General features: G+C 37.4%; 1 protein-coding gene across 4 annotated transcripts in view; it reads right to left on the bottom strand.

Moving 5' to 3' along the window:
- SDCCAG8 (SHH signaling and ciliogenesis regulator SDCCAG8) overlaps positions 1–22600 on the bottom strand; it is a 294004-nt gene that overhangs the window by 137707 nt on the left and 133697 nt on the right. For all 4 annotated transcript variants that reach the window (XM_006157225.3, XM_027775215.1, XM_027775216.1 and 1 more), the window contains one exon: positions 14470–14612. In XM_006157225.3, coding sequence (XP_006157287.1) covers positions 14470–14612 — 143 coding nt within the window. The remainder of the gene's footprint in view (positions 1–14469; positions 14613–22600) is intronic.

Below are 22600 nucleotides of genomic sequence, written 5' to 3'. Positions count from 1 at the left end.
CCTCTGCTTAGCAGATGTAGTAGTGTAATAAAAGTATATATACTCGGCTGTGCCCCAGTCCCCCATAAGACATGGCTTGAGATGGGACTCTGAGGAGAATGAAAATTCCCCAAGCCTCTTATTTCCTCAGGATTCTTAAAATAAGTTTTGATTCCATGATTTATCAATCAATGACTCACTTTATACTTGTGGGTATCATGAAAACTCTAAATTACAAGGGTAATAATTGACCTACCAAACATAAACGATTAGAAGGAGCTGCTTAAGAAAAAATTAAACATGATTGAGGCAGCAGGTGGTGTGATGGTTAAGGTGCTGGACTCCAACATGGTTATAATGAGGGCCTGGAACCTGGGGGCTTGAAAAATCACATAGGGATTGTGCGTGTACATACTCAAAATCCAGAGAGGAGAAAGGATTAAAGTGTGGCACACCCCCCCCCGGGGGGGGTGATTTCTCATTTTTCCTCTTTGTTTTTTCTCTCTTTCTGTGTCTTTCCTCTTTGTTTTTTCTCTTTCTGTGTCTCTCTCCTGCAAGTACACACATCCTATGGCAAAAAACTAAAAATATAAATAAATAAATAATTTTAGAAGAAGAAATTAAACATTGTGAAGTTGATTTTTTTGTTGGACTCCTTTTACCTTACAATAGCATCAGAGACTAAAACTTTCTTTTGGAAACACTGTGACTGAAGGCTACTATGATAACAGTTCTGTGTTTTTGCTTTTTCTCTCCTATTTTCATTGAACTTGATGCTCATTGTTGTTGAGTCAGGCAAGTGGTGTGGGCAATACTTTCTCAGCTTCCTCTGGGCTTCTTCAGAAAATGAGTTGGCTGCCGCTGCCACCATGCTCCAGGCTGTGGGCCTGTGCGGCAGGGGAGAAGAGTGCATCCCCAGTGAGATTTTCATTGCACACACATTTGGGCTGCACAGAATTGAGAGAAGAGAGCCAGGGACGTTAGACAAAACCTTCAGACACATTCCCTGGCAGCCTCTGACACGAACCTCTCCCGCCCCAGGCCACACCGAGACTGGGGTTCTGAGCCTGTCAAACAGGTGGAGCAGAGCAGGCTCGGGCAGTGTGGTGTCCACCAGAGCAAAATGAAATGGCTTTTTCTTCCTGGCTCTCTGACAGCCTGTTTTCTCTGATACTGGGTGGGGGAAGGAAAAGAGGATGCGATTTATAACAGCACCAAGGCCATCTATTTCAAGCCTTGAAGATGTCGGTTGCACATATATCCATTTAAAATTATTTTTTGACACGTTCTCTGCTTAATTTATTCATGAAAGGAGTACAAGAAAAAAAAATGAGCTTAACTTTTAAATGGAAACTTTGGCTAAAAATTCTTGAATAAAACTCAGGAGGAAAAAAGATAAAAAGTTCACTGTGAAATAACAGGAATACACGTCAGTGTCTACTACCCTCTTCAAGTGATTGGAGGGAAAGTTTGAATTTTTGACCTAAGTTAGTTTTCACCTTAATATGGGTGCAGTTTCTTTTTGATTTGTCCTAATAATAAAGAGCAGAGGTAAATTTATTCAATGTATATAGAGAACCTGCTAACTGAGGCCAGTCCTGGTGCTAGGGACACAGAGATGGAAGAGGCCTGGGTCCTGGTTTGTGAGCTGAGATTTCACAACCCTGAAAGCTTTTCTGTCTTGGGGGTGGTAGGTGGTGTGGTGGTTAAGGGTGGTGGACTCCCACATGGTCGAACCGTGGTTCAAGTCTCGGACCTGGTGGCTTACTTTCTCACTCTCCTCTCCCCTCTCTCTCTCTGTCTCTGTCTCTCACTATGTCCTTCTTTGGTCCAATACAAATAAATAAACAATGTGAAATAAAATAATTCTTTAAAAATTAAATTAAAAAAGTATTTTTTCTGTCTGACTTTGAATTACGTTTTTGCACTTAGTGACTGTGGTGTCTCATGGACACAGTGTGAACCCTGTCTGTTTTTTTTTTTCCTCTGTGATTTCAATCTTCACCTTCTGAGACTTCCCATCCTCATCTGTAAAGGACTGTTCTTCCTTAGGCTTGCTGTAAGGACGAAGAAAGTGTCTCAAACTCTTCATGGTAAAAGATCAATTTATTGATTAATTGGTTTGTTTTAATTTACAGTCCTTTGCAAAGCATTAGTTTTGTAAAAAGCAATAAGAATAAATTACTAGAAAAAATTTAAAGATACCAAAAAAATTAATAATAACACACATCATTGATCAAGCACTTGGAAATTATGGCAATTAAAATGGATTTTTCAAAGTTTGCAAATACTCTCAAGGTCTGTACTTATCTTGTCACAGACTAGTAACAGCCAGCCTACCATGGACCATACTTCTTGCAGAGCTGCTGTGGGGAAACAGGCAGGGTCTGGCATGTGCATCCTTTACATCTACACATTCTTTATGTCTCTCTCTTTATATTCTGAGAGTTTGCTAAATAAAACCAGAAGGAGATCCTATAAAGACCTGGTGATACCATCTTGGACTTAGAGGTTGGTACCAGAGAAGAGCATACTCAAAATAGTATGAACAGAGATGTACTCTTCTTTCCTCTTCAAGCTATGTCTTGGTCAAAGGAAAAATCAGGGATGAATTTTCAAAAAAACAATAGGGGGGGACCAGCAGTTAGCTATCTACAATGGCTATCTCGCTGAATTCCCATGTAGCTGACTGTGGTTCAAGTCCCGGAACCGGTGGCTTAAACTCACGCCGGGCGCATGTGCATGTGTGCCCAAGATCCGAGAGGAGAATGGAGGAGAAGGGATTGCAGCATGGCCATCCTCCCCCAGGGGGTGATTTCTCGCTTTCTGTCTCTCTGTCTCTCTGCCTTTCTGGCAAACACACGCGCCCTATAGCAAAAACTTCTCAAAAAAAAAAAAAAAAGAAGACAATGGGGTAACAGAGCAGGACCCCCAACATCCTTCTCCCAGTAAAAGTTCCTCTCTTTGGTCACTGTAACTTTCATCGCTCCCCTCCCTGGTTCTGCTGAGGCTGCAAGCCACAGCACCCAAAAGACCATGTGAGCACATGATTCAGTTTGTATCCAAGGGATGATCCTGGAACTGAAGGTTTTGAAGTTGGAAGTGGAGGAGCTAGGAAGTCACATTCTTACAATCTGAAATCAAGGGCATCTCCTTTATCTTCAGTTTCAGACTGAAGGATGTGACTCCACAGTGTGAAAGAATCTAAAAGGATGGGCCAACATTCAGATAAAATGTAAGCCCTACTTTGGAGAGTCAGTTAGACTACAAGAGCATGGTAGTGTTAACCTGACTCGCTGGTCCAAGAAAGCCGCAGGCCACTGTACCAGGATTGCACATGGTCTGGTAATAAAGAAAATCAGTTTCCCCTTTGCAGGTTTTTGTCACCTCAGCCAAAAAGCCCTAACTCATATTGGCAGTCTGGCAGGTCAAACAATTCAAGAAAGTATTTGCTGGCCCAGCTGATAGGGCACAGCAGTAGTGTAATACTGTGGTGCCAGAAGTTGGTTGGAAGTTTAGATTTTGGTTCACAGGTCAATTTGCACACACTTGACACCTGTGCGCATGTCTATGATCCCGGCTGGATGGGAATGCTGGGTTGGAGCAGATCATAGATTAAGACTCCATCAAGAGTGTTTGTCATTTTCTCTCTTCCTCCTCCTTTTTCTCTTTGCCTTTTTCTCATCGAAAGAAATAAACCTTAAGCAAACAAAAAAAAAAAAAAAAAAAAAAGAAAGGAAGGAAGGAAGCATTTTTAGTAGTTACTATGTGGAAACTGAATGCTCTGGAAAGAAAGCCTTATTCATCTCTCTCCAACTATGTCCATCATAGTAGGATAACCTAGTGACTCCTCTATTATATCCTTTTTCACTTTCAAAAAGATGCAAACACTATAGTTCAAGTTGCTATCTCTCTATATTGTAGGCCAGATCTTTCTATTTGGATCACAAAAGTAGGTCATGGCATAATACTATCGGGCCACTGGAAAAGTCATGACATATTTTTGTTTTTCTATTCAAAAATGCATCATGACTTTTCAGATGACCCAATAATTTTATGGACTCTGAGATTCTTGCTCTGAAAAATTCTTTGAGGTACATATCATTGAAAAACATTACTTATGTCAAAGAAGAAATAAGAATTTTTAAAAATGCATTATTCATTCATTCATTCATTCATTCATTCATTTTAATTTGACCAGAGAGAGACAGGGAGAGAGAGAGAGAGAGAGAAAGCCACCAGGTCCAGGATTTGAACCATGGTCAGCCATATGGGAGTGTCCAGCGCCTTAACCACCATAGCACCTGCTGGTCCCAAGAAATAAGAATTTTAAGGTAGCTATACTGATATACACTGGAATTTGCAGGTCTATCTTTTGCATTTAGGGCAATTAAAGTTCTTTTTTAAAAACTTTATTTTATTTTACTTATTTATTTATTTTGGAAAGATTTTTGCTATAGGGCACATGCACCCACTGGAGAGACAGAGACAGAAAGCAAGAAATCACCCCGAACCCCCATGGGGTATGGCCACGCTGCAATCTCTTCTCCTCCATTCTCCCCTTGGGATTTTGGGCAGGCATGCACACGTGCTTGGTGTGAGTTTCAAGACTCCAGGTATAGAACTTGAATCATGGTCAGCCATGTGGGAGGTCAGTGATGTAACCATTATGCTATTTGCTGGTCTCACAGCAATTCAAGTTATAAATTTTGGGGAAAATAAACAGAAGAAGGCTTCCTGTAGTAGTTCTCCTCCAGATCAGATAAGAGAAGATCAGCATTCAAAAGAATGTTTCCAATACACGGACAAAAGGTATAACCAAGAGCTTGTGCCTCAGCAAGTAGTTAATGATAGTCACTCAGAAATTCAGAAGTGTTACTTTAATAAACCATATTTTAAAAACAACCTGCCATGTGCATACATGGGAGTCCTAGGAGTGGGATTAAAATTCTGTAGCTCTTTAAAGATGTTTAGATATGTCAAAAACATACATGTGAAGGGATTTCTACTTCTTTTAAAAAAGCCTCTCTTTCCTCTTAGACAAAAACGAAGAAGTAAGTGAGAATGAAAATTGTATTATAATATGTTAAATTACAGAGCAAATAATGGACCAAAAGAAATTGTGTTTCTTAGGAAAATCTCATGTCAAAGCTAAAATTTACTGACATATATTTATGTTGGTGTATAGGGGAGCACAAAACACTTATTTCTATTATAAATTCAGGTTAGTGATTTTCTCAGTTGTCTTTTAGGAAAAATTGCATTAATCCATTTCCCTAGTGATTTACATAGAATTACAACTTAACGGATAAGAATATAAGCTCTATAGGCAAATTACTAGGGTTCAAAATCTGCTTCCATACTATATCTGCTGTGTGACCTTACATGATTCATTTTGTTTCTCTGTGCCGTAGTTGCCTCTGCTGTAAAATTTAAGTCTAACCTTATAGAGCTATTGGGAGGACTCAATGAGAAGTGCTCAACTCACTTCCTGGAATACAGTAGGGATTCAGTCTACCGCTGTTAGCTACTACCTCTGTTGTTTTCTAAAGAGCTACTTATTATATGTAGCACCGTAGCAGGCAGACACTAACATACATATATTCTTAATCTCAGAGACTGAAACTTTTAGATATCTGAATGATAGCTGTGTATACTTAATTTATGCTCATGTATACATGTGCACATCCTAAATCCCATAGATTCCCTTGCATGCGAAGCCCTCTAGTCCCATTTTCATATATCCGAATCCTACCAAGACCAGTAAGAAGTAATCTGACCCTCTGTCACTGTAATACTTTATGTGGAACCTCCCTTCTGTATCTTACCACTTATCATATGAACTACTGTATTTTCCTTTCTTCTTCCCTAGCCTGTAAGAGTCTAAAGGGCACCGTCTATAGCTATTTATTGTTTTATCTCTCATCAACCTTAGCTCAGTGGGAATTTTCTCATACCACAGAAACTGCTGTATGTAGAAGTAAATGAACAATGAGTGAAAATGTAATTGAAGGCTGGCTCCGTGGTACCGTGGTAATGTACTGTTCAAGAGAAGCCAGATCCCACAGAATGATCACTGTACAAATCCCCAGTCAGTCAGCCTGAAACACGCCAGCCTGAAACATCTTTGTGCATGAGTGCCCAAGATCCAATTGGTTGGAAGACTGGAAGAAGGGGATCAGGCTTGATCAGATCCTGTGGAAGGTGCTTAACTGTTCCCCTCTCCCTTTTTTTCTCACTCTTGTGTATGTGTGCATATGCTCTACCATAAAGTTTTTTAACAATTTGTTTAAATGTACTTGAAAAATTTGTTACAGAAAAGAAAGAAGTTGTTGGAATAATATTACTGATTTAAAATAAAGAAGAAAGAATAAACTGGGGCCAGCAGGTGGTATAGTGGTTGTAGCACTGGACTCGCACATGGCTTACCATGGTTCTAGCCCTGGGCCTGGTAGCTTTTTCTCTTTCTCTCTGACTCTGGTGAGCACATGTGTCCTGTAGCAAATTAAAAAATAATAATGATAAATAAAATTAAATAAACAATTTTTAAAAACTAAAAGAAAGAAGCCTTATTTTTGTATCTATGTATGCTGGGTTATGTATGCTTAGCGATCCTACTATCTAGGCACTGACTTCAAACTCTGTCAACTTTGAATTATGGAGAGCTCTAGTTTAAAATTATATGTCTTTGTGTGTCTGTGAGATATTAAAATGAGAACATTTAAGTGAGAGGATGGCACAATTACTAAACCTTGCATCGTTAGAATGATCATTATTTGTGAGTACAGTATAAGTATCTGCTGTACTTAATCATATACGTGTATATAATATTAACAATGGAAAAAAGGAGGACTGGATGATGGTGCAGCAGTAAAACACAATGCTCTGCAAAACAGTCCTCCATGGGAAAGTTCACGATTCAATATGGAGATCTTCCTAATTGCTCAGCATGACCTTGCTCATTATCTGAGGCTGGCTGAAGACACCGGGTGGGTTACAGCGTCAAGATCCTATCAAAATGTGCTTGCTCTCTCTCTCTCACACACAGAAGAATAAATATTTTAAACTATTAAAGTACAATAAATTATTTTAAATAAATATTGAAAATAAACATTTTTAAAAATCCAAGAAACTACTACAAAATTATATTGGGTTGTCGGAAAAGTCATGATGCATTTTTGAATATAAAAACATGGATAAAATATAGTATCATGTGGTCAAGTATTCCCAAAAAGTTCAGCTTTATCTTCATCTCATACTCTTTACCCTGATTTAGCTAAAATACATATATTTAAAAATATGTCAATAGTAAGTTTTGAAAGAATAGTCATACATTTATAATATATGAACCACTTCTATAATAATGACTTAATGAGCTCCAACCATTTACAAAGTGCAGAGCTAGGAACTCTGAGAAATATAATAATATTAAGCCTCTCCTTTCACTTTATGAATAATACATTCCAGAATGGAAGAAAGGCAGGTACACAAAAAACCTTCAGAGTATTAATTCTTTTTTTTTTCAGATTTTTCTTTTTCTTCCTTTGAGTAATTCATTTAGCATGCAGCAAATGCCATCAACTCCAAGTGGGAAGATGGATTCAGAGGGAGAAGTGCTCCATTGTGCTAGGAGTCATCATAGAAGACTACAGTAGAAAAATCAGAATTTCAAGGAGACCTTTTAAAAAAGTAAGATTATAATAGAACCATTGAGGGTCAAAGTGTATTCTAGGTGTACAGAAAAACTGTCCAGAAGTTCAAGAGAAATTGCATGTGCTTACACATAACTGGAAATCAACATGCGATAGGATTGGTAAAATGTGATAGGATTGGAAGGGGAAAATCCCTTAAGAGTGGAAGCCTATGGGACCAGCAGTTGGCGTAATGGCTATGTCACTGGACTTCCATGTAGTTGACTGCGGTTCGAGTCCTGGACTCCAGGCACGTGTGCATGCGTGCCTAAGATCCAGAGAAATGAATGGAGGAGAAGGGATTGTGGCATGGCCAACCCCCTGGGGGGTGATTTCTTACTTTCTGTCTTTCTGTTTCTCTCTGTCTTTCTGGCAAGCCCATGCACCATATAACAAAAACCTCTCAAAAAAAAAAAAAAATAGTGGAGGCCTAGCAGGATGACCTTAAATGCCATGTAGAGTGATTTGGACCCTTTGTAACAGCCAAGGTGGCCATGGAAGGTAGAAGACTTTAAGAGTAGGGTGACAAAATGAAGGGAGGGGCTTAAGACTATTCATTGGGCAGTATTAGCAAGAGATTATAAAGGTGTTAAGAGTATTTTCATAACCCTTGTGAGAGAGAAGCAGACTTAAGTTATAACAAAAATAAGAGGCAGGTATGAAGGACATTTCAATGAAATCTCTCTAAAGGAGCTATCTTAAATGAAAGGATCCTCCAAGCAATTTAGATGAACTAATGACTAGAAATAGGACCTTAATAATAGGTCATCTAAGTCATTGTTAGAATCACTATCAGAGCTACAGGAAACTTAATAAATCATCTAGTCTCACTTCATTTTACAAAAAATGGTAAAGGGCTCAAAATTAAGTTATTTTGGGCCATGCAGTGACACAGAGGTAAAATGCAATGCTCTGTGAGGCTTAGATACATGAGAGGATTCCAAGTTCACATCCAGAGACCCTCTGAATACACCAAGCATGCATATGGCCATGATCCAGGGCCAGTGAAGCTGGGAGTAGAGTATGGCAATGAAATTCTGATGGGGGTGATATCTCTCTGTCTCCATGTCCATCTTTTCTCTCTTACTCATGGAAGAAATAAATAAATTTAGAAAAAAGAGGTGTTGAGTAATTTGTGAAAGGTTACACAGATAGTGAATGTTTGTGGAAGAGTCTATAAACTCAACTTTCCTCAATCCTAAGCTATCTGGGGACTTCACCTAAGAAAAGCATGTGGTTTGATTGTTCCCTCACCAAAGTGCCCTTAGAATAATTTTAAAAATTTTCTCATATATCTGCCGACCCCATTTCAGTTTCCTTGGTTGGCGGCTTTCCTTCCATTGTACTTTTTAAAATTAGTTTGCTATAGGGTGCATGTACTATCTGGAGAGAGATAGAGAGAGGGAAAGTGAGAAATCAACCTCACCAGGGCAGATGGTCACACCACAACCCCTTCTCCTCCATTCTCCAATTTGTATTTGGGGCACACGCACAAACACTCAGCATGTTTGTCCTTTATCTCTCTCTTTTTTAGAATTATTTATTTTATTTGTTATTATTATTATTTAAATCTGATCAGAGAGAAACAGAGAGGGAGAGAAAGGGAACGTGAGAAAGCAAGCCACCAGGTCTGGGACTTGAACCGTGGTTGGCCATGTGGGAGTCCAGCACTCCAACCACCTGCAGGCCCCCTCAGCATGGATTTCAAGTCATGCAGCCAGCCATGTGAGATCCAGCTGCCACACCCCCAGCTGGCCCCCATTATACTTTCAAAATATGATTCTCTCTATGTGCTTTCACTTACTCCCTGGGCTACCACTAATACCTGTATGTAAATGTATTCGGACTAAGCCTTTAGTCATGACCTTTCTCCTCACATCGAACCGACATTGGACATCTCCACTTGAGTGTTAAAGTAAAATATATTATTTTCCACTGCTACCTCCTTAGTTAAGTAGATTAATGGGCATCTAGTCAACTTATACTAAAAATCTTAGAGTCACCTTTTCTTGTCCTCTCTTACTCACTACTCTGAAGTCCTTTCTATTTTTCTGGGATAATCATAGTGCAGGACATCACTTCTATGCCCTTGGACTGCTGCACTTTCATACTGATTGGGGTATCTGGCAGTCATCTCTTCCTCGACCAGTTCATTTTCATAGTATCTTGCAATTACTTTCTTTAAATACACATTTGAATCAGAATCTGTCATAGCTCAAGCTCTCTTGACTTTTTATTTGAACTAAATCGTCTACTAGCTGAGGGGATGGTAAATTTTCTCTAGAATAGGCCAGATAGTAGATATTTTTAGGCTTTCAAGTCTATATTCAACTCAGCTGTAGTAGTGCCATACATAATACATAAAGGATAATTGTGGCTGTGTCCAATAAAACTTAATTTATGGATATAGAATCTCTATGTGTTAGAAAATATTTTCCTTTTTTTTCCCCCCCAACTATTTGCAAATACAGAAACCATTCTTAGCTCACAGGTCTTATAAAAACAGGCAATGAAGGTCAGCAGATGGTATAGTGATTGTTGAACTCCAACATGGCCGATCGCAGTTCAAATCCTGGATCCAGTAGCTTGAAAATTACACCCAGCATGTGTCCATGCATGCCCAAGATCCTTGAGGAGAATGGAGAAGGGATTGTGGCATGGCCATTCCCCCTGAGGGGTGATTTCTCACTTTTTCTTTCACTGTCTCTGTCTGTCTGTCTCTCTCCTTAGGAGAACACGAGTCCTAAGGCAAAAAAACCTCTTAAAACAAAACGAAACACCCAGTGATGCCTCCTTCTTAGGCCGGACTCAACCCCTGCCTCCTGCCCATGACCCAGCTATTCCCTGTTACTCTAACTGTTATTTCATTTAGCTTCCACATATATTTTCTTACCTAAGAGAATAGTTTCCTGCTTTAAGCAAAGGACCTAGAATAGGTGGTGGAATTACGGGATAGGGGTGGAGTATTGATATAAATACAAATGTGTATTTTTCAGGATGTGGCTTAGGAACTGGGAATAACGTTTTCTGTTACTCCTGATGGTGCCATGAAAAGATTATGTAATAAAATATTTTAAAATCAAAATAAAAAACAAAAACAAAAACAAAACAAAACAAAAAACAGGCAATGGGTCAGGTTTAGCCTGGGGGCTACAGTTGCAGGCTCTACTCTAACTGGTCTGCCTGTCTTCTACATCAAGTCTCCAAGTTCACTCCACTCTGCAACCTGAATAAAGATTCCAAGGGCCAGCAGATGGCATGGTGGTCACATTGCTGGACTCCCACATGGCCAACCACAGTACAAGTTCTGTACCTGGCTGCTTGAAAATTATGACAGGTGCATGTGCATATATGTCCAAGATCCCAGGAGAAGAATGGAGGATAAGGGATTGCTACACAGCCATTTCTCCTTTAGGGTGAATTCTCACTGTCTCTGTTTCCCTGTCTCCCTATCTCCCTGTCTCAGGTGAGTGCACACTATAGCAAAAACTTCTAAAAAAATTTTAAAAGTCACAGCCCAGAAAGTCAATCGTGGTGGCCTGAAGGTGGTGCAATGGTAAAATACATGCTCCGCAAGGTGGACATACATGAGAAGGTTCTCGGTTTGAGTCCTAAGACCTCTCTGGGTGTGCTGGCAGGTGTGAGCTCATGATCTACAGTTGGCTGGGGGTGGGGGTGATCATGGCATAAGTAACTGCTGGGGCTGCTGTCTAGCTTCCCTCCATTCCCATCTTTCCCCCTCATGGAAGAAACAAGTAAGTATATGTTAAAACAAATAATAAAAGTAAGCCAGCTAGGTTGACAGTCCTGTTTAGAATGCACCAGTAGTAACCTATTACTCTCAGACTAGCCCACAAAGCCCTTCCTCTGATCCCTGTTCCTCCTTGCAGTCTTATCGTCTATGAAATACCTCAGCTGATTGTAGTGCTTACGTTCTCTTCCACTTTTATGTCTTTGCCTGTATTATTGGTCTTCCTATTAGGGGTAACCCACTCTACCTTTTTCCACTTTGGAAACTCTTATTTATGAACTCATTAAGATTAGTGCCAAACATCTCCTCTGCCCTGAGTATCATTTTCTAGTATCACCTTTCACTGTCAGCTTTCCCAGATTATCACCTTCACCTCCAATGCATGTTGAGCCAAGTCTCCTTCTTATGTCTCCTTTGGTAATCTCTACTTGTGTCACTGCACTACTGTCACAATCTACTTCGACTGCATTTATCACTCTGGTTCCTTTAGTAGAATGTGAGCAACCAAAGTGTAGAAACTGTCTTTCTTTTCTTTCTATGGCTAGTGCCATGCAAAGTACTTAAAAGATAGTAGACAATCAATAAATACTTGCAAAGCGAACATTACACTTACTATTGGGTACTTCAACATATACTGAATTCCTACATTCCATTTTGAAATCCAATTAAAATCCAGCAAAAGGAAACATCAAAAAATATGATCATTTTTTCTTTCAGACTGACCATAGATTTCTACTCCAGTTTTTAAATTTTCTTTGCTGTTAAGATTTAGATCCTTATTTAATCATTACTTTATAATTTGTTTTTCATGTTCAGTTTTAAACATTGTTTAAATTATATCATTCAAAATGTTTGAGATTGAATGTTAAGTGCTATCTGCATGGGAGTTACATATTTCAGCTAGTTTACACTGAAAAAGAAAGACACAATGTTTCTCAATCACACACCTGATTTTATGCTGAATTGATAAGGAATGATGAATGGTAGCAAACTCTTCAAAAAAAAAAATCCAAAAAAGTATATCAGAAATATTCAGCCCAACCAACCATATCACATTTTCTGTGCTAAAGAGAGATATACACAGCTCCTTAAATTTTAAATTGTTATCTTAAAATTTATAAATGTGGATTTTATAAAACATGAACATATTCTAAGTATAAAATGCTTACAAAAGAGTACTGTATTTAGAAAATAGATAATTAAGTTTTATTTCCTGTTAAACTAGGTTTAAATTTTTATAGAATTGGTGTAAATAAAGATCAACAGAAAAAGCTTTCTGCAGAACCAAGCAAAACCGTTTTTCTTAAGAACAAAGGAATTAGTTACCACTCGTCCATTTTCAGCAGTTGCTGCATCTTAATATGCTCTACTTGCAAGAAATTGATCTTGTCAAACAGTACAAATTGATAGTGCACAGGAAAACTCTCTACGGACTTTGACTTCAAAAATTAACTCTCTGAATGAGACAGAATGGCAAAGGGGGCAGACCCAGCATTAATATTTATTTACTGAAGCTCAGCCACACTGAGACATTAAAAGCTGTCCTACTTCTGTGGTTTAGGAGTGCTTAGCACAGAACGGTTGGCTCTCAATAGAAGTCTGACAGACAAGAAAAACTATTAACATTATCGTGATGAAGCTAAATTGTGAAACTTCTAAGATTAACTAGTCACAGGAACTATGTTAACATTATGTTTTTCAGCTTTACAATGACAATACTTTAAATGGGCATTAAAAGAACAGTTATTATTTTGCAGCATTAAGGAATTTTTTTTTCTCATAACAGTGTTTTGTATACCGCACTATTTTTCAGATATTACACATGAATAAACAATTTATTTCCTTTCTTTTCTTTCTCTCTTGTTCTTGCATGCCTCTCTTTTCCTTCATTGTTTAAAAGAGAAGGTGTCAAACCATTTGGAATATTATCATAACAAAATGTTTCTAACAAAGTTAGATTTTAACAGAACTAGAGGCATCTTAACACTAGCCGAAAACTTTGGGAGGTTCACCAACCTCTAGAATATTTTTTTCTCCAAATGCAGGCTGTTCAAGTGGTGCTTTTCTCCATCTGTTATCATACCGTGCTCAGAATTACATTGTCATATTTAATGTAAAAGGGATCAGTCCCCTTTCATAGTTTAAATTCAACATATTATAATGATTGGAAGACCATTGTTTTTTTGATTTATAAACCATATCAAATTTCATAAACTTATATATTCATTTAGACAGTTCTCTCTAACAAATGAAAAACTCTAAGAACTGATCCAAAAGCTGATCTAAAAATTTAAAAATCTTCCATAAAACTCAAAGTGAGAAAAACCACTTACGTGCTAAAGTGAAACACTATTTCTGTTTGAATTTTTCCTCGTGTGTATGTGGATATTTGTACATGTTTATGTGTTTTCCAATGCAGCAAACTCACAATACTTACCTACAGCATCTTTCTGGGATTTAGGTCTGGGCTACATGTTTGCTAAAGTTTAAGATGATGATCGTATCACAGTATCTCGTGATGAAAACAATGTAATTTGAAACCTCAGTGGTGTAAATAATGTTTTGAATATGAACATGCCAGTCGATTTCACTTCTACATTTTACACTTCCTAAGGACTCAGATTTTGTATCAGTTCCATTTCCATTTGCATCTTAGAATTTCTTTTACTTTGTCTCTTTCACCATTGACAGTATCTTATTATTTTTCTAAATATATTCCTTAGTTCCTTCAGTTTAACATTTTATTAGATGTAAAATTAACAAGAGAGGTAGTGATGGTAGTAGGAGAAACATGTTATTTTGCTTGTATTGATAATCACCTAAATATTTGAGCACTGGAGATGAAAGGTTTCATGATATATCAGTAATTCCCTGCCACACTTATCATTCACATGTCTGGGTGTTTTGCTTACCACATCCCCACTTTTCTTAATATGCCTGAAAGCTGTGTCTGAATTGAATGACTAACTTAACAACTGTTTAGAAGCCTGTAGCAAAAATCAGTGAAATGAAATTGGTGCTATGGTGCATAATGGGATTAGGGAGTACCTGGTGAGGTGCAGTTGGTGCTCAGATTCGCCCAGCAGTTCTGTTAGTCTCAGGCACTCCTCTCTGGCTTGGGCTTCCTTCTGCTGCTCCTGTTCCAAGTGCTGCTTGCTTTCACTCAGTTCTATTCTCAATTTCTCTATTTCCTTAGGTAAGGAGAAAGGGAAAAAGCAACCATAGAATAAATGCACTTGATTTAAAAATTAGCTGATTTTTATTTTTGCCATGAATTTTTAATATGATGAAAAATTATTAGAAAATTTGGACTGGCTTCCATTTGATGATAAAGGAAATTAGCACATCCAAAAATGCACATTAGTGAGGTTCTTTTGGATTGTTAAGATGAAGTCTGATTTTTAAAATGAAATGATTAAATGAGAGTAGGCAATATGGATAATCTGCACTTCATTCTGAGGCTCATTCCTTCTAAGAAGTATTATTAATTTAAAATGCTACTAACTCTAAAATGTAACGTTTTTTGTTTAAGAGAGTCAATCAGACATATGCAGTAATTTACATCAAATATGTGACTTTTATTCTGAAAGACAGTTTTATGGTTTCATTTGGAAGTCTTGAAAGCCAAATTTAAACTTAATATAATTTAAGATATTATTTAGAAAAAAGAAGACATCATTATGATAATCTATAATATTTGGAAAAAATAATATAGAAAAAAATAATGCATGAGAATTTTAAAGCATTAAGAATGTGTGACATTTCTGAGCTAAAATAATATTTGTTACATTAAAATGTATATTTTAAAAAGACAACAAGAGCACTCTAAGACTAATAAAAATAAACATCTAAAATATATAAAAATTTATGTTAGCTTATTCTTTGATTTTGGGATAAAATTATCCTTATATTGAAACTCAAATATTTCAAAGCAAAAAATAAATTATACAGAACATAGCTTTAAATACTTTACAGCAGAAACATTTATCATAGAACTTTAGTGAAATTAAACAAACAAAAAAAGAAGCTGAACATTTAAAGTACATTTAGACTATTAAAACAAGAAAAACAGAAAAGAAGAAAGGGCAGAAACATTTTTAAATCCAGCAGAAAGCAAGAACCAATTCTGATCCACAAAAATACAATTTCTTTTTAGAAAACAAAATTATGTCTAAGTAGAGTATTTTAAACTTAATATTTAAATATATTTTTAGATATCCTCATGTCATTATTTAATATTCTGAACACATGCCAACTGTACTTAACACATCACACAAATAAATAATTTGATTGTATTTTTTTCTTAAATTTGTAAGACTATAAATATTCAGTTTATTCTCATTAAAACCATACATTACCAACAATAAAATAAAATAGCCTATTAGAAGTTCTCAATACATAGTAGAAGTTCTAGTATGTAGGAAAAAAAATTTCACTTTTATTCAGAGTATTTTTTTTTATCATTCAGATTGGAATACTAAGTGAAAATGATTGATTTTTTTAAAGATATTCAAAGTTATTAAAAGTATACCAAGTTTTCTAATCTTCTAATTAAATATAAGTAAAAAACTAAAAACCATAACAGAAAAGTCTATTTAGTTTTACTTGTCCAACATTTATAAAATTAACAAAAGCAAAGAAGTTTAGACTTAGAATTAAGTGTTGACTTTAAAACTTTATTCATTAATTTTTTTTATATAATGCTGTATGTGAAAACTGTATTAAATATTATGGTTGATTCAGAGAGATTCCATCTCTGACCTCAGACATTAATAATTCAGTCAAGTAAATGAGACATATACATGCAAAAGGATTATCTAAATACAAAGCATATAAAAAAAAAGTCAAATGATTTGTAGAGAAAAATCCATGTTTCATTGTTAAGATAAGGGATACAGCAATTATGAGCAAGAACAGTGGGGAAAAAGGTAAGGGCACATAAACTCATGAAGCCATAGATTAGACCATACCATGAAAGGTTCTGAATTGTAGATTAACAAAGCTGTATTTTTCTTGCACATAAATAGAGAGAAAGTATTGGCTAAAACAGGTATGCAGTATCTGAGAAACTGAACTTAAAAAAACTGGACTAATATGTATGATCAATCTATAGTGCAAAGAATGGCAGAAGGGAGATCATGAAAAGTAGTTGCAATATTCCAGACTTAAAAGAGTAGAAAGATTTAAAACAGAAACATAAAGAGAACATGGCAATTTTATGGAAATAAAAGAAGTATCAGGAGACCAAAGATTAACCCAGAATTTCGAGTTGAGAGGATACAAAGATGACAGAAATAGAAAACATGAAATTGCAAACTTTGTTGAAAAGATACAACAATTTTTATAAACACTGTGAAACAATAACAACATATGTACATTACATTCATAATTAAGTGTTAAGTATAAATCAGCTGCTTTCTTATTTCCAAGTAATAAAATGTTACAGGCTGCACTGAAAGTCAAACAAAGAGGTAAAGAATTTAAGTTTAATGGTCAACACAAATCAGGGTTCCAGGCACAGGTCTAGCACTTGACTGTCCTCCGACTTGGACAAGTCCCTCCACTATAATACAGTTTCTTCCATCTAAATTGGGAACGACAGGAGCCAGCAGGTGGCGTGGCGGTTAAGGCACTAGATTCCCACTTGGCCAAATGTGGCTTGAGCCCCAGACCAGGTAACTTGAAAAATCATGCCTGTGTGCCCAAAATCCCTAGAGAAGAATGGAGGACAAGGGATGCAGCATGGACAGTCCCCTTGGGGAGTGATTTCTCACTTTCCTTCTCTCTGTCTCTCTCCAGGTAGCACACATGCCCTGTGGCAAAAACCTTAAAAAAAAAAAAAAAGGGGGAGTGATAACGTGGCAAGCTCCTAAGAGTTGTGAAGAGTAAATGCGACAAGTACTTAGCAGAGCCTCTAGCAGTAGTAAAAACTGAGTGAAAGATACCCTAGTATCACTGTTGTGATTTTTCCTCCTCTTAAGAATAGAAAGTGGTAAGTAGGAAAAGAAACCCGACCTACTAAAGGATTTGTGACCACCCCTAAAGAGTTCTTAATTAATTTAAACAAAACTTCCCATGCTCTATAAAGCAGTGTTCTGATGAAAACTGAATAAAACTTTATCTGTTATAATTTCACAGTACTTGAAGCATTTTTGTTAGGAAGATGGAAAATTACTGCCTGTTTCTGATTATATGTGCCAGCAAAAAAGCTTATTGGTGCAGATAATCAAAATCAACAAATAATCTAACCAGCTGGACTAGGGCTCAACACTTAGTCCCTGAGTCAGGAAACTCTGCCATGGCACCAACTCTAACAGTTAGAAGAGAAATCTCTTGCCAGAAATGCCACGATCCCACTGGCAGGATAACCCTTTGCCTCACCCAACTAGGTCAGGGCTGCTTCCTTGGCTGTAGGTAGTGGCGCAGGGATGAAAGACCAACCACAGTAATAGGCCAATTGTACATTACTCTCAAAGTACGCTATTAACCTGCATGTCTACAGTGCACTTTGAGGCAGCCATGTTTTGGCTAACTGGGCAAAGGCAGGTCCAGATAATTTTATACCTTACCAAAAGACATAAAGTACTTCAAGTCCTGAATGTAATAACCTTAGAACAATTAAAATTAGAAACTATTAAAAGTAGCTACTTCTGGAGAATAGTCCCAGGAATGGTACTATTGGAATGAGATACTGAGAAACAGATTAGATTAGTTACTGTTCACTTATATCCCTCTATACTGTAGAAATTTTTTTTCTTAATCATGGACACGTGTAACTTTACTTTTATTACTGATCGAATGTTCTTATCAAAGTAAACAACCAATTTAATTCCAATACTTTCAATTCTTCCTAATGAAAAAGAGTAGTGTTCAGGCTCTACCCCTCTCCCATCACCAAATCTAATCCTTAGTGGCACACACTTTCAACTCTCCTGATAGTTACTTTTTTTTTTTAAGGTTTTTGCTACAGGGTGCATGCCCTTGACAGAAAAAGACAGAGAGAGGCATCAGCAGTTAGCGTAATGGCTATGTCGCTGGACTCCCACATAGTCGACCGCGGTTTGAGTCCCGGACCCAGTGGCTTAAATTCATGCCGGGTGCATGTGCGTGCGTGCCCAAGATCCCAAGAGGAGAATGGAGAAGGGATTGCGGCGTGGCCATCCCCCCCGAGGGGTGATTTCTCGCTTTGTGTCTTTCTGTCTCTCTCTGTCTGGCAAGCGCATGTGCCCTATAGCAAAAACCTCTAAAAAAAAAAAAGAAAAGAAAGAAAGAAAAAGACAGAGAGAGACAATGAGAGGGAAAGTGAGATTTTGGGCACATCTGCACACACATCCAGAGTGATTTTTAAGCCACCTGACCTCGAACCATGGTTGGCCATGTGGCAATACAGCGCCCTAACCTCCACACCACCTCCTGGCCCCTATCTTCATTTTTTAAATAAAATACTCATATTGCTACTTGATTTTGTAATATTAGACATTATTTATGGAATTCCTATGTTAAAAAAAGTAATGAGTTAGGTCTCTTGTATTACCCATATCCACTTCAAGTTCCCATATAACTGTTTAAACCACTAATCAGTTTTTCATTTGCATTATACTGATTATGAAAATACAATTTACTATTGAGATAAGTGTTACCTTCCTTAATTTTCTTATACATTACTTATTTATTAAATTGTTTAGTTTTTAATAATTTAATTCTACATTATTAAAACTGATATTCTTGGGACCAGCAGTTAGCATAATGGCTATGTCGCTGAACTCCCATGTAGTCGACCGTGGTTCGCGTCCCGGACCCGGTGGCTTAAAACTCACGCTGAGCATGTGTGCATGCATGCCCAAGATCCCGAGTGGAAAATGGAGAAGGGATTGCGGCATGGCCATCCCCCCTGGGGGGGTGATTTCTCGCTCTCTGTCTCTCTGTATCTGTCGGTCTGGCGAGCGCACACGCTCTATAACAAAAATAACTCTAAAAACAAACAAACAAACAAACAAAAAAACCCTGATACTCTTTTTCAGGTTTTCAAACTGATCTGCCAAATGCTTGTCAATATATTTTTTTAGCATTATTAGATATATCTGATAAATTATAAGTTACTTTAAAGTATTTTTTTCTGGATGTATCCTTGGTGCCTAATGTCTGGCCTGGGTGGATCTCTGTCTTGGGTCAAGCTTTCACCATGCTCTGTAGTGTTCTCTGATTTCTGGGTCATAAATCATCCTAGTTTTAAATTTACTGTTTCTTTCATTAAAAAAAAGAAATTGCCAGATGGTGCCTGTATTTATCAATGAGAGACAGAAAGGCAGAGAGAGCAGGTGAGGGAGAAAGCATCTCAATGGGGTGTGATAATGCTATAATCCCCTCTCTTCCATTTCTCAATCCAGTTAGGATTTTGGCACACATGAACATGCACACGGTGTGTTTTTCAAGCCACTAGGGCCAGGATTTGAAACTTAAGGTTGGCCATGTAGGATCCAGCTGCCTTAAACACTAGATCATGGAGTCAACAATGTTTCAGGTGAGTTACATAAGAAAGAATATATTAAAAACACTTTTTTTTTTTTTTTTTTAGTATTTGTATGCCTGAAAAAGCTGTTACTATTTGGATATACTCAACAGGTTGGGAGGTATAATTAGTTGATCTATCTATCATTTGCTTTTTCCCTTCTGAAAATTTAATGACTATCCCTTTTTCCCTGTCATTTTTAATTTTTTTGGAGAGGTTTTTTTCGCTATAGGGGGCATGCGCTCGCCAGACAGACAGAGAGAGACATAGAGACAGAAAGTGAGAAATCACCCCCCAGGGGGGATGGTCACGCCACAATCCCTTCTCCTCCATTCTCCTCTCGAAATCTTGGGCACGCACGCACACGCGCCCGGCGTGAGTTTTCAGCCACCGGGTCCGGGACACAAACCGCAGTCGACTACGTGGGAGTCCAGCGACATAGCCATTACGCTAACTGCTGGTTCCCTTTCCCTGTCATTTTTGACATTTTACCATGTTGGACCTTGAAATGGGATCTTTATCACTCTTTATGCCGAGTTTTCAGTGGGCTGTGTTCAATCTGGAGGCTTGTTTTTTTTAGTTGGAGAAGGATTCCTTATATTACTACTTCAAAATATTTTGATGTCATATATTTTTAATGTTTTCTCTTCTGGAATTCTTAGACACTGGTTGTTGGCTCTGTCTAATTTTCTCAAATTTTCCATTTCTTTGTTTCTGATTCTAGTTTCTTACAGATTTTCTTTACTTCACATTCCAAACCATCTATTGAAATAAAGAAGAAGGTTTCTACCACATTTAAAATTTTCATTAACACTGCTTGTTTAATTTAGCCATTTTACATAGTATGTTATTTTTTACATTTATTTATTTATTTTTTGAATTTTGCCACAGAGCATGTGTGCTCTCTGAAGAGAGACAGAAAAAGAAAGTAAGAAATCATGCCACAATTCCTTCTCCATTCTCCTCTCAGGATTTTGGACACACATGCAAATATGTCCTTGTTAAAAACTGCCTTAATTTCCTTCAGGTTTGTTTTCCCTTTTCTTGTTTTTCTGTTTGTCTGTTTTAGATACTCCATTACATTACGGGTATTTCTTAAATATGCATGGTCTTGAAAAAGTTTGTGGAAAATGTGTATCATGGCAAAAGCATGCATCAACTTTCTATAAAACCTTCGTACCAAACAAACTTGCAGTAATTTGTTATAATGTGTCTGAGTAGGATCTAGTTTGGGGCAACATGAATTCTGCTAAAATTGAAGAAAGAACAAACATCAAATTTATGGTAAAGCTTTGGTAGAAGCATGGTGAAATCATGGATGTTTTATTAAATATACACAGGGATAATGCCCCAAAGATATCAGCAATTTACAAATAAATAACTCATTTGAAGAAAGGATGAGACAATGTTGAAGACGCCCCCGACAGCAGCAGACCATCCACACTGGTTTGCAAAGAAAAAATTTATCTTGTTCATGCCTTAACTGAAAAGGACCAATGATTAACAGCAGAAACAATAGCTAATATCATAGACATCTCCATTCAGCATAGAAGATTCTGACTGAAAAACTGAGGTTGAGGAAACTCCCTACTATGGAAGTATAGAAGGAGTGTGTAGGAAATGTTAAAACTATATATCCCCTTGGAAATTTATTTCGATCTTTGAAACGACTGCATATAAGGCAGGTGTCCTTACTTATACACAGGGTGCCAAAACGGTTGCGCCCGGATTAGTTGCAGACAAGAACAGCTTTTGATGAAAATTTTAGACAAGTGGGATGAAGATCCTGAAGCATTTGTTCAAAGAACTGCACAGGAGATGGCACATGGCTTGACCAGGATAATCCTGAAGACAGAGCACAATCAAAGCAATGGCTACCGAGAGGTATAAAGTAGTCCAGTCAAAGCAAAAGCAGGCCAGTCAAGAGCAAAGATCCTGGCAACAGTTTCTGAACTGTTTAAGGCATTTTGTTTACTGGCTTTCAGGAAGGCCAAAAAATGGTAACATTTGTTATTATGAGACTATTGAGAAAACTGAGACTTCAGTAGAAAAATACCTGGCAAGTCTTCACCAGAGAGTCCTTCTCCATCACAACACTGATTCTGCTCATTCCTTTCACTAAACAAGGGCAAGTTTGTGAGAGTTTGGATGGGAAATCCTAAGTCCTGATTTGGCTCCGTCTGACTTCTTTTTGTTTCTTAATCTCCACTTCTCTTTAGTTAATAAAGTAAACAAGATTTCATTGACACAGGTAAATTATCAGGACACCCCAGTTCTTTAGGGATAGACTAATAGTTTTTAATCATCACTTACAAAAGTGTCTTGACCTTCACAGAGCTTATGTTGAATAATACAGTGCATGTTTACTATTTTTATTTTAAATTCCATTTTCCCAGAAACTTTCTGAAGTTTCCTTGTACATGATGATACCTGGGTGTCCTTTCACATCTGAGAATTAAGCAGTTAATGAAAGTATGGATGCAATGGGTTTTGGTTAACATGGTAATTTGGGGGACCAGCAGTTGGCGTAATGGCTATGTCATTGGACTCCCATGTAGTCGACCGTGGTTCGAGTCCCGGACCTGGTGGCTTAAACTCACACTGGGCACATGTGCATGCGTGTCCAAGATCCTGAGAAGAGAATGGAGGAGAAGGGATTGCGGTGTGGTC

Source organism: Tupaia chinensis, unplaced genomic scaffold (assembly GCF_000334495.1).
Source record: "Tupaia chinensis unplaced genomic scaffold, TupChi_1.0 Scaffold000532_1, whole genome shotgun sequence".
NCBI classification, from domain to species: Eukaryota; Metazoa; Chordata; class Mammalia; order Scandentia; family Tupaiidae; genus Tupaia; species Tupaia belangeri.
Note: the sequence above shows the minus strand (reverse complement) of the source record. Positions and strands in the feature narration are given on the sequence as shown.